At 37.4% G+C, this 11,816-nt stretch overlaps 2 protein-coding genes across 2 annotated transcripts; both read left to right on the forward strand.

The window, feature by feature from the left end:
* Window positions 1–355: 355 nt before the first annotated feature.
* On the forward strand, window positions 356–1,681 carry LOC131865676 (aspartic proteinase nepenthesin-1-like). Its single transcript, XM_059215349.1, has one exon. It carries the CDS (start codon window positions 356–358, stop codon window positions 1,679–1,681), a length of 1,326 nt encoding a protein of 441 aa, XP_059071332.1.
* Window positions 1,682–9,787: 8,106 nt separating this feature from the next.
* LOC131865677 (aspartic proteinase nepenthesin-1-like) lies at window positions 9,788–11,113 on the forward strand. Its single transcript, XM_059215350.1, has one exon. It carries the CDS (start codon window positions 9,788–9,790, stop codon window positions 11,111–11,113), a length of 1,326 nt encoding a protein of 441 aa, XP_059071333.1.
* The last annotated feature ends 703 nt before the right edge of the window (window positions 11,114–11,816 follow it).

Raw genomic sequence — 11,816 nt, forward strand, 5'->3', positions numbered from 1 at the left:
TGGAATTTCGATCTGAATGGGTCCACAAAATTCAATGGGAAGAAGGAATTGGATTACGAGTTAAGTGTACGGAAATACTTAGTGAAGGTATGGACAGAAAAAAATACGATTCACTTCGAATTGCAGCAGTCTATTCTACTTCTAGAACAATTCCAGACGGGCAGAGATAGAGAAGGGGAAATTAAATAAATTCGTCTATCCTTCTAAGAGGATCGATATTGTTATGTGGACACGTCGGGGAATCTGTTGATTTTGATTTAAGGCTCCTTCTCACTCTCTCTGTGTATATATATTGCATGGAGTGGAGTAGATGAGAGCAGAAAAAGGTTTCGAGGTTTAGAAAAGAAAAAGAGAAATGGAGCGTTCAAAGCTGTTGGGTTTTGTGGTCTTGATATGCTTTACTATTCCAACGATATCATGTTCTTCGGACAGACTGTTTAGTGGTTGGCCGAAGTCTAGCAGCGATGAAAATGTAAAAATAAGGGTGAATATGACGCGCAGATCAGAGAGAGAGTTGGGTTTTTCTGAGAGATTGGGTTTGGCTGTGGATCGAAGTAAGAAGCGAATGAAGAAGATAGAGGCATTGATAAGAGGGCAATTAGACGCTGAAACGCCCGTTGAAGTAGGGGATGGAGAATTTCTGATGAGCGTTGCACTGGGAACGCCCTCTGTGAGCTTCGAAGCGATTGTGGACACGGGGAGCGATCTGATTTGGACTCAGTGCAAGCCTTGCAAGGACTGCTTCTCTCAGCCTACGCCAATCTTCGACCCCTCCAAGTCCCCCACATTTTCCACAATTCCCTGCGGTGATTCTCTTTGTGACGCCTTGGGGAGTACACAAACCGGATGCAATCCAGATTGTACCTTTATGTATCAGTATGGCGATGGTTCCTTCACCAGCGGCGACCTGGCTTACGAGACATTGTCAATTGGGAGCAGCAAGGTTAAAGGCATTGCATTTGGATGCGGGCATGACAACGAAGGACAAGGATTCTCTCAGGGTGGTGGCCTTGTGGGACTGGGAAGAGGTGGTCTCTCCCTTATCTCACAGCTGGGTTCCAAAGCAGAGAACATGTTCTCTTACTGTCTTTTGCCCATCACCGACTCTTCTTCACAAACCAGCCCCCTCTTTTTCGGCGAGGGTGCTTCCTTGAGCGGAGGAGCCAAGACTCTCCCACTCATCAAGAGCAGTATCATTCCCACTTTCTGGTACATTCCTATTACAGGAATCACCCTCAATGGTAAGGCACTAGATATTCCTCCTGGAACTTTCGATCTGCAATCGGACGGCAGCGGAGGTATGATCATCGACTCGGGAACCACTGTTACCATCCTGGACCAGGCTGCCTACTCTCCTCTTAAGGAAGCAATTCAGTCCGCCATTGATCTCACTCCTGTAGACGGGTCTTCTACAGGTTTGGATCTTTGTTACCACACATCATCCGCTCACCTCACCTTGCCAACCCTCGTCTTCAACTTCAAAGGCGGCGTGGATTACGAGCTTCCGGCAGACAACTTTTTCATTCAGGCATCTGAAAATCTCTTGTGCCTGGCAATGTTGGGTGAACCATCGGGGAATCCTTCCATCTTCGGAAACATACAGCAGCAAAACTTCCATATCCTTTACAACAATGCTCAGAACACGCTCTCTTTCAAGCCCACTAAGTGTGATTCTCTTTAAATCATCATCTCCCTCTTCTAATTCTTCTTCTTCTCTTTTTCTGTCTCTCTCATTTCCTCTTCCTCTGTCCTTCGAATGCAATATGTGATCTCGTCTCCTGCGTCTGCCTATTGCACTGTCCGATATGCGAATCATGTAAATTTTCATCTTCGTAGCTGCTTATTTTCAGTAAAATTGTTTGGCCCCTGTTGTTCTCGGGGACCTTCATTTATGGTTCCTTATGATATGCTACACTATGTGTGTTATTTTGGCATGGAAATGAAGGTGCGATAATTGATTATCAAAATATAAATTGCGTGTTAAAACAACGACAAGAGAATTTATATAATTATAAAGCATTTGTAATGGTCTTATCTTTTCTTCAAGTCTTAAGTGTAAAATAAATTATTGTATGCCTATGAATATTTTTAATGGTATTTAACTTTAAGATCCGTGTCTGTGATTTATACATTCAAATAATACTTATTTTCAATCATGTCCGCATTTCACATTACTAAGATCAAACACAATTTAATGTAGCCTATATATAAGGTAAGGTTGTTGCTAAGAAGGTCTCTCTAATTTTCTCACAATTACTATTGTATAATTTTCTACTAGAGAAGACGAGTTCTCGAGAATTAAGAATATCATTTTGGAGCCTTTGCAATTTATTTAAAAGTGCTAATATTTAAGGCTATGCCTATATCACGATTCACGATTACCTATCAACGCTTTATAGTGCATTCGATGACATCTTACACAAATCTTATATAGAAAACTTATTGATGGTGAATCGGGGCCTCTCATTTGAAAGGTTGCTACTACACTACAACGCACCGTAGATAATAAAATTAAATTATGTAATGTATTTGTGCTTCAGAGTATGGATGTTAGACCACACATCAATTTTCAGCCATTGATAATGTGACATGATTACTTGTTTTCAACATTTTAATAGGATTGCATTAGGTTTTGGAACTTTTTTTCGTGACCTAAAAAATTAAAATATTAGTGGACTACAACATAATAACACAATTATTGAGAAAATTTTTGATTGCCTACAAAAAATCATAGTATCTTCACTCTTTCACCTTGTAAATCCTAACATGTTAATTTCAATTTCACATGATCTATGTTGCAGTGTCTACTTACGTATTATTATAGTCCAATGAACACAAAGGATACTAAAATCAATTATTTGAGAGAGTTGACAATTATTAGATTTTTAGATAGCCAAAAAACTTCTCAGATGAATAAAATATTGGTTGAGATAATTCTTAAATAGATATTATTATATTTATTTAAATAAACAATAATTTCTTAAAAAATATCCTTAATATAGAGGGAGAGAGAACTAATTATATATTCCAAGGAAAAAGTATTCGTAGTATTACATAGTTTACAATTGATAAAGCATTAACAAGTAAGAAACACACAATGAATAATAAATAAAACATATAAATTTAAAATAATTATTAAATCAACCTCATACTTATTTCACCTTGACAATGCAAGGAGGGTAAGAGGAGGGATGGCGGCCCAATATGCTATTCATATAGTTTCTAAGGGCATTGGACAACATCTAAACTAACATCTTAGCTTATATTTTCTTAGTTTATTCAATTGGGCGATGAAGGTGAAGAGTGGAGTGCATTTACATTTGATTAAATTCTTGTTCTAATTTCATTCTTATTATTTATTTATTATCTTGTAAAACTATTGTGCTAACTAGATAATGTGCAACCTTTGTTAAGGATTTTTCCATCTCCCTCGACCCGATCAACCACCTAAGGTGAGATGCATTTAGAGCTACAAGCGATATAAAAAATTCTATGTTTCTCAATGCTCGAAAATGTATGTCACACGAGGATAATATTAGGAAGTTTTAGATTGAACCAGTTTAAACAGAGCCTCCTCTTTTCTTTTTTTATTTTATTTTGGTAATTACTCCTTCAGCAAGGCATTTAACTAGCTACAATTGCTTTGTATCCATTAATTTACTATTTTGGGTCATGAAAATAATGTATTCTAGTATAATGCCATTTCATTTTTCTTTACTTATTATTATTATTATTTTTCTATCGAAGATTCTTGTTGCAACGGATATAGATGCTGGAAAATATTTATTTATTATTCAATGTATAGCTAGAAAGGAAGAAGGATCATTCAATTGGGAAAGGGATAATTTTACACTCTTAACTTAAATACAATAGAGCACTACAATTATTCAGTTGGTTTATTTTTTTATGGAAATAATCCTTATAAATTATGTATCGTAGCAGAGATTTGGACATCTGAATAATTGCCCAGCACAAGCCAAACCTAATCCCAACTAACTCTTCCACCATATTGCACACGTGGACTACTTTCATATACCGTCCTAAAGAATCCCATCTCAAAGAAAACAGAGTTACCATGTTTTGAGAAGTCCAATGGGAAAGTTGATCTTAGCACTCACTTGACAACATTTACTACTTTATCTATTGTCTTGATTCTTGATGATGCTCTTCCTGCAAAAATATTTTCCATTTCATTGAAAGAAATGACATTGGATTGATTTCTCTCTCTATCTATTAATTCAATAAACTCTTTCTCATATCTTGTTAATCAATTTTTATAACATTTAAAAAAAATATTGGACCTAAAGTAACATTAATTGATGGTGTGGCGAATGGGAATCCCAGACCTGCTGGATGTGGGGAAGTGGTGCGTGATAAAAATGGCAGGATGGTCTCGACAATGGCCCTCTCTTTGGGTACCCAGACAAATCACTTTAATGAGGCCTTCACAATTTATACCAATATCAAATTGGCCAAAGAGAAAGGTTTGAGAAGGGTCTGGTTGGAGTGTGACTCCCTAAACATCATTGTTTAACGACTTCCTCCTCTCCTATTTGGTTGATTAAACATATTATTCAAGATAGCCTAATTCCTCTCAGGGGCTTCTGTGAATTTAACATTTCACATGTCTACCATGAAGGTAATAAGGTTGCGGATATTTAGGCCAACATTGGGGCCGACTTGGCAAGTAGGAAACTTTGGAACATTTATGATAAGATCCCAGTTGATCTTCTTAACCTACTCCATAATGATTATGATGCTTGCGAAGCTCAAGGGGTTTTTGGAAATGATGGAGAATGACATCTTCCAAAGTGTCGTGGGCAAGACTTCTTTTATGAGGGGAAAGAGGAACTTTCTGGTGGCTTTTTTAATTGTTTTTATATGGTTTATGTCAACTCTGTTTGTGTTGCAGGTTGTTGAGAATTAGTATTTTTTAATATTAGGGGAGATAGGAACCGTTTGGATCCCATAGTCTGCGAAAAATGACGAAATAAGGAAGCAGTATGGAAAGAACTTTCGGTAGGAGTTTTGACTAGTTATATCGAGATGCTTCATGGTGTGGATGCCCTTGTTACTGAGGCCTTTCTTAATGGGTGGAAGGATGGTTTTATCTGTGTCTATGGTATGGAGCTGGAGGTTAATGAGGAGATGGTGGCTAAGGTGTCCAAAATTCTGAACAACGGCACCAAATTCTACAAGCATAAGAAATGTGCGATGGTGGCGATGAAAACCTTTTTCCCGCCGAAGGAAAGGGAGAAGGTGAGAAAGAATAATAATGTTGGGTGGGAGAAAAAATCACTTTCAAAGCCATGGTACGAGGTCTCAGAGGTTATCGTGCGCCGCCTCACCGTTGATGGTAAATCCTGTAGCTTACTTAGCTATCACTTTGTCATTATTAATCATTTTCGGCATCACAAGTGCATTTCCTTGGCCTTTTATTTGGTCTCATCATTGAATAATAGCATTAGGGCTCACGAGAAATGTGCATCCTCCCTTGTTCTCCATGAGGGCTTATTCCCGTTGATTATGAAGTATGCCAAGACTATCCATGTCGAGAGGAATACGAGTGCTAAAACTGGTATAGAATACAAGAAGAATGTCCATATTCATTATGGGGAAATCTCTTCTGATGAAGAGGTGGACTTCGATGGGAACGAAGTCTTTCACATTTATAATAAACAAGGACCCTCATCGTCTAAAATCCCTAACCGTACTAGCAGAAAATAAATTATTTTATCTAACGAGGAGGATGACCCTGAACATGTCCCTAATTCGGTGGACGGTAGTTCTGATGTGAAGGTTAAAAGAGTGGCCAGCGTTTCTATGTCAAGAGCTATTGACAAAACCAAAGTATTTAACAATGTCAACGAGAATTATTCTAAGCGATCGAATGCCTCTCAGATTGATTTGGACGGGCCTGCGGAGGATTAGGGTGTCAATGTTTCTATACCTACTCTTGGTGGTGGGTTTACTCCTAAGGAGATGGTTTGTCGGTCCCTGAGAATACGATTACGAATATTAACTTGAGGAATTTAAAGGATAACCAAAATGCCCAATTCACCTAGATTTTTCAAGAGATTAATAATCTCAAAGAGAAGGCCAATCCACCTAATGGGGACCTCGACAGTACTAGGTCTCGAATACGCATACCCTGGCTAATGGTATTAAAGACCTTAAGGAGGAACATGAAGAGCACATTAAGGCTTTGGAAAATGACTTATAAACATCAGCATAGTTTGAGTGTGGTGGTGGAGGTGAGTATGTCTGCCATGAACAATACTAGCATTGGTCTACGTAGACTCAATGAATAGGCTGAAGTTCTTCATTATATTTCTCAGGGCAAGTGCCCCACTGGTAGCATTGAGATGGTGAAGAAAGCTAAGGTTGTGAATGCTGGTACCTGTAAGAAACTTAGGGCTCCCTCAGAGGATGTGGATGCAGATCTGGATACGAAAGAGAAGCCCCTACTTGGTCCAGCGATGAGGCTCCATAGAAAAGATAAGGGTGTGACCCGTGTTGACAACATCATTAAGAAAGTTCAGAAAATCAATGAGGATGTCATTCAGAAGAATGACAAATTGGTCAAAGTGTTGTAGTTTTGTTATGTAGAAATTCTGTATTGTTCTTGTCTGTTGTTCTATGGGGCTGCTTTTCCCTGGTTTTTATGGGTTGGTTCGCATCTGTTTTTTTGTTGGGTCCTTGAAGGTTGAGTTTTTATGATAATATTACAATAATACTAATACAATTTACATGATTTGTATAGTTTATTTCTATTTGAAAATAAAAAATTATTCTATTCTATTTACATTTTCACCATAAATTACTTGAACTATTTAAACAAATAGGTTTCTATTCAATAATATTATTATTATATATAATACATTAACAGAATAATAAGTAAATAACTTAAAACCCACTAACATAGTCATTTTAACACATACAAACATAGTAAATTTTGAAGTGTCTATAAAACCCATACAACTTTTTTAGGGTTTCGGAATTACTAGATGGTTTGATTTAGACAAATGGAAACATAAAGGTTGAGTGTACTTAGTAATTAAAAAAGGTCCCACCATTCACTTATCATGGGAAACCGTGCAACAACTAAATTGTATAGAAATAAAAAATAAGAAAATAATGACATTTATGAATTATTAAAGAGGCACACGGAACAAGTGGCAGGAACGCTCAAATATTTGAGAGTACTATGTTTGCATTAATGGAGGAGTAGAATTTTCGAAAAAATCTCATCTGATCGTGACTGCAAGAGGAGAGATAGTGGTAAAATGAGAAGATCGACAGATGATGGGCAGTGCACACATTCTAACAAAAAATGAAGAATAAAACTAATGGACAGCGGACAGCTCCAATATTCCCAATCGTCTTGCAATGCTGTCTCCTTTACTCACAATCGTTGATGCCCAAAAACAGCTCATCCAATTCATATAAGAGATGCCTTCGGCATAATAAATTCATGTACTATTTTCCCTCTTCTATAATTTCTCTCATATGAAGCATGCAATCACCATTTCTAAATAAAGCTTTTATATGATAGGATGTGGTAGTATCAATATACCATAGGGCACTACGTCACAGAACCTTTTGCACATGAAGATACCCCTAAACTTACTACTCATTTTCATATTTCTTAATCTTCTAGATTGTTAAATAGGTTCACGTATTTTATTGATGTCTATTTAATTCTTGAGATATAAGCTACTCACTATACATAATTTCTCTATTTTTTAGGCTCTCATGAAGGATTCAAATGTAAAGAATGAGTATCACATGCTAGTATGTGCCAAGGTCCATTACTCTATCTATATTAACTATTATTTGACGTCCAAGCATCTAATTTAAACGATATATTCCACATTCCATATGCTTTGAGATGTATTACTATTTTAGGATTCACATGCACGTCAATGTATGGTCAAAACATAATGGTAAAATATTTTAATCTAGTCAAACTATCCTTAGTTTTGGGTATATTATTAGAGGATGGATTAATTCAACCATATATCAAGAAATGATGCAATCTTGTCGAAATCTTGGCCCATTCTCTAATTAGCCACCCTTATTAATTTACATACACCCCCTTATATTCTATCTTATCCCGTGGATTCATGCACACATTCGTATGTATCACATTTATTATTAGATTATTCTCCATCCACACCTCAATGTCTAGGCATTTATTCTCTACATAAGTATTAGCCTTTTTTCTGTTATTGGTCAATAATGGGGCGTCCAATCAATATTGCACCATACAATACTGACCCTTGAGATTTAGCAATTTAAATTCGAATTTTTTAACTCCAAACCTTTTATTCTATCATAATTACATTTAGTACCTGTTTTATGTGATTTATTGAACATTTTGGTTTTTGAAAGAATTCAATGTGCATTTATTTAACATGCAGTCGCTTTGAGAATTCATTGAATACGAATTTGCATAAATGAAACATTTATCATAGAAACGCTTGTGGTTGGAGCACCAAGATGAATCTATCTCCATCAAAGTTTTCATCTTGGGAAATTTGCATGCTTCTTTTCCATTTACCTAAATTGGCCAGGCTCGTGAAGCCGACCATTCCGAAGGATAACCTAGGAGAACTTGACCCTAGTGATCTACCAGGCTCCCTAATGTGATTTTAACTATTGCGAATGCTTGACAATTAGTGAAGAGTTAACTTCAAGGTAAATTGACGAAAAGTGAGATTTATTAGATCAAATGTTAGGGAAGAATTTATATTCACACATATAGAACTTACGCATATCTATGGATTTGACATAAAACAATCGTGGACATGGGGAGTGATCCCTAGTTGACATGACTTTCATGCTTATCACTGATACAACTACATACCCAATTCTTAAAAGATGGATTCTTAAATTCAATTTAGATGATTTATATACTTGCATGTTCAACCACATAGATTACGCTAACTTTTATCTACTTTTTCCTTCTGGTATAAATCCTTGAGCAAAACGTTATGATAGGATATGGCAATGTGAATATATAATAGAACATTGCATATAACACTTTTGCACAAGTAAAATTGAGAAATAAGATAAATAAGAACGAGAATAAAAATAAAATTCAATTTAGATGATTTATATATGTGGATGTTCAACCACATAGATTACATTAACTTTCATGTACTTTTTCTTTCTGGTATAAATCCTTGAATAGGACTTTATGATAGGATGCGGTAATGTGAATACATAATAGAGCATTGAATATAACACTTTTGTACAAGTAAAATCTCTAAATCTTAAAAATGAATAAACTAATTAGAGCAAAATTTAAGAATGAGATAAACAAGAATGAGAATAAGTTGGAAAGCCGGATAAACCGACTAAGAATAATTATGTGTAAACTAATTTTAAATATTTTTAGAAAACTAACCCTCCGGTTACAACACGTTTTGGAATTTCGATCTGAATGGGTCCACAAAATTCAATGGGAAGAAGGAATTGGATTACGAGTTAAGTGTACGGAAATACTTAGTGAAGGTATGGACAGAAAAAAATACGATTCACTTCGAATTGCAGCAGTCTATTCTACTTCTAGAACAATTCCAGACGGGCAGAGATAGAGAAGGGGAAATTAAATAAATTCGTCTATCCTTCTAAGAGGATCGATATTGTTATGTGGACACGTCGGGGAATCTGTTGATTTTGATTTAAGGCTCCTTCTCACTCTCTCTGTGTATATATATTGCATGGAGTGGAGTAGATGAGAGCAGAAAAAGGTTTCGAGGTTTAGAAAAGAAAAAGAGAAATGGAGCGTTCAAAGCTGTTGGGTTTTGTGGTCTTGATATGCTTTACTATTCCAACGATATCATGTTCTTCGGACAGACTGTTTAGTGGTTGGCCGAAGTCTAGCAGCGATGAAAATGTAAAAATAAGGGTGAATATGACGCGCAGATCAGAGAGAGAGTTGGGTTTTTCTGAGAGATTGGGTTTGGCTGTGGATCGAAGTAAGAAGCGAATGAAGAAGATAGAGGCATTGATAAGAGGGCAATTAGACGCTGAAACGCCCGTTGAAGTAGGGGATGGAGAATTTGTGATGAGCGTTGCACTGGGAACGCCCTCTGTGAGCTTCGAAGCGATTGTGGACACGGGGAGCGATCTGATTTGGACTCAGTGCAAGCCTTGCAAGGACTGCTTCTCTCAGCCTACGCCAATCTTCGACCCCTCCAAGTCCCCCACATTTTCCACAATTCCCTGCGGTGATTCTCTTTGTGACGCCTTGGGGAGTACACAAACCGGATGCAATCCAGATTGTACCTTTATGTATCAGTATGGCGATGGTTCCTTCACCAGCGGCGACCTGGCTTACGAGACATTGTCAATTGGGAGCAGCAAGGTTAAAGGCATTGCATTTGGATGCGGGCATGACAACGAAGGACAAGGATTCTCTCAGGGTGGTGGCCTTGTGGGACTGGGAAGAGGTGGTCTCTCCCTTATCTCACAGCTGGGTTCCAAAGCAGAGAACATGTTCTCTTACTGTCTTTTGCCCATCACCGACTCTTCTTCACAAACCAGCCCCCTCTTTTTCGGCGAGGGTGCTTCCTTGAGCGGAGGAGCCAAGACTCTCCCACTCATCAAGAGCCGTATCATTCCCACTTTCTGGTACATTCCTATTACAGGAATCACCCTCAATGGTAAGGCACTAGATATTCCTCCTGGAACTTTCGATCTGCAATCGGACGGCAGCGGAGGTATGATCATCGACTCCGGAACCACTGTTACCATCCTGGACCAGGCTGCCTACTCTCCTCTTAAGGAAGCAATTCAGTCCGCCATTGATCTCACTCCTGTAGACGGGTCTTCTACAGGTTTGGATCTTTGTTACCACACATCATCCGCTCACCTCACCTTGCCAACCCTCGTCTTCAACTTCAAAGGCGGCGTGGATTACGAGCTTCCGGCAGACAACTTTTTCATTCAGGCATCTGAAAATCTCTTGTGCCTGGCAATGTTGGGTGAACCATCGGGGAATCCTTCGATCTTCGGAAACATACAGCAGCAAAACTTCCATATCCTTTACAACAATGCTCAGAACACGCTCTCTTTCAAGCCCACTAAGTGTGATTCTCTTTAAATCATCATCTCCCTCTTCTAATTCTTCTTCTTCTCTTTTTCTGTCTCTCTCATTTCCTCTTCCTCTATCCTTCGAATGCAATATGTGATCTCCTCTCCTGCGTCTGCCTATTGCACTGTCCGATATGCGAATCATGTAAATTTTCATCTTCGTAGCTGCTTATTTTCAGTAAAATTGTTTGGCCCCTGTTGTTCTCGGGGACCTTCATTTATGGTTCCTTATGATATGCTACACTATGTGTGTTATTTTGGCATGGAAATGAAGGTGCGATAATTGATTATCAAAATATAAATTGCGTGTTAAAACAACGACAAGAGAATTTATATAATTATAAAGCATTTGTAATGGTCTTATCTTTTCTTCAAGTCTTAAGTGTAAAATAAATTATTGTATGCCTATGAATATTTTTAATGGTATTTAACTTTAAGATCCGTGTCTGTGATTTATACATTCAAATAATACTTATTTTCAATCATGTCCGCATTTCACATTACTAAGATCAAACACAATTTAATGTAGCCTATATATAAGGTAAGGTTGTTGCTAAGAAGGTCTCTCTAATTTTCTCACAATTACTATTGTATAATTTTCTACTAGAGAAGACGAGTTCTCGAGAATTAAGAATATCATTTTGGAGCCTTTGCAATTTATTTAAAAGTGCTAATATTTAAGGCTATGCCTATATCACGATTCACGATTACCT

Source organism: Cryptomeria japonica, unplaced genomic scaffold (assembly GCF_030272615.1).
Source record: "Cryptomeria japonica unplaced genomic scaffold, Sugi_1.0 HiC_scaffold_116, whole genome shotgun sequence".
Lineage (NCBI taxonomy): Eukaryota > Viridiplantae > Streptophyta > Pinopsida > Cupressales > Cupressaceae > Cryptomeria > Cryptomeria japonica.

Coding starts and splice junctions, on each gene's coding strand:
- LOC131865676 (XM_059215349.1), top strand. CDS start 356: ATGGAGCGTTCAAAGCTGTTGGGTTTTGTGGTCTTGATATGCTTTACT.
- LOC131865677 (XM_059215350.1), top strand. CDS start 9,788: ATGGAGCGTTCAAAGCTGTTGGGTTTTGTGGTCTTGATATGCTTTACT.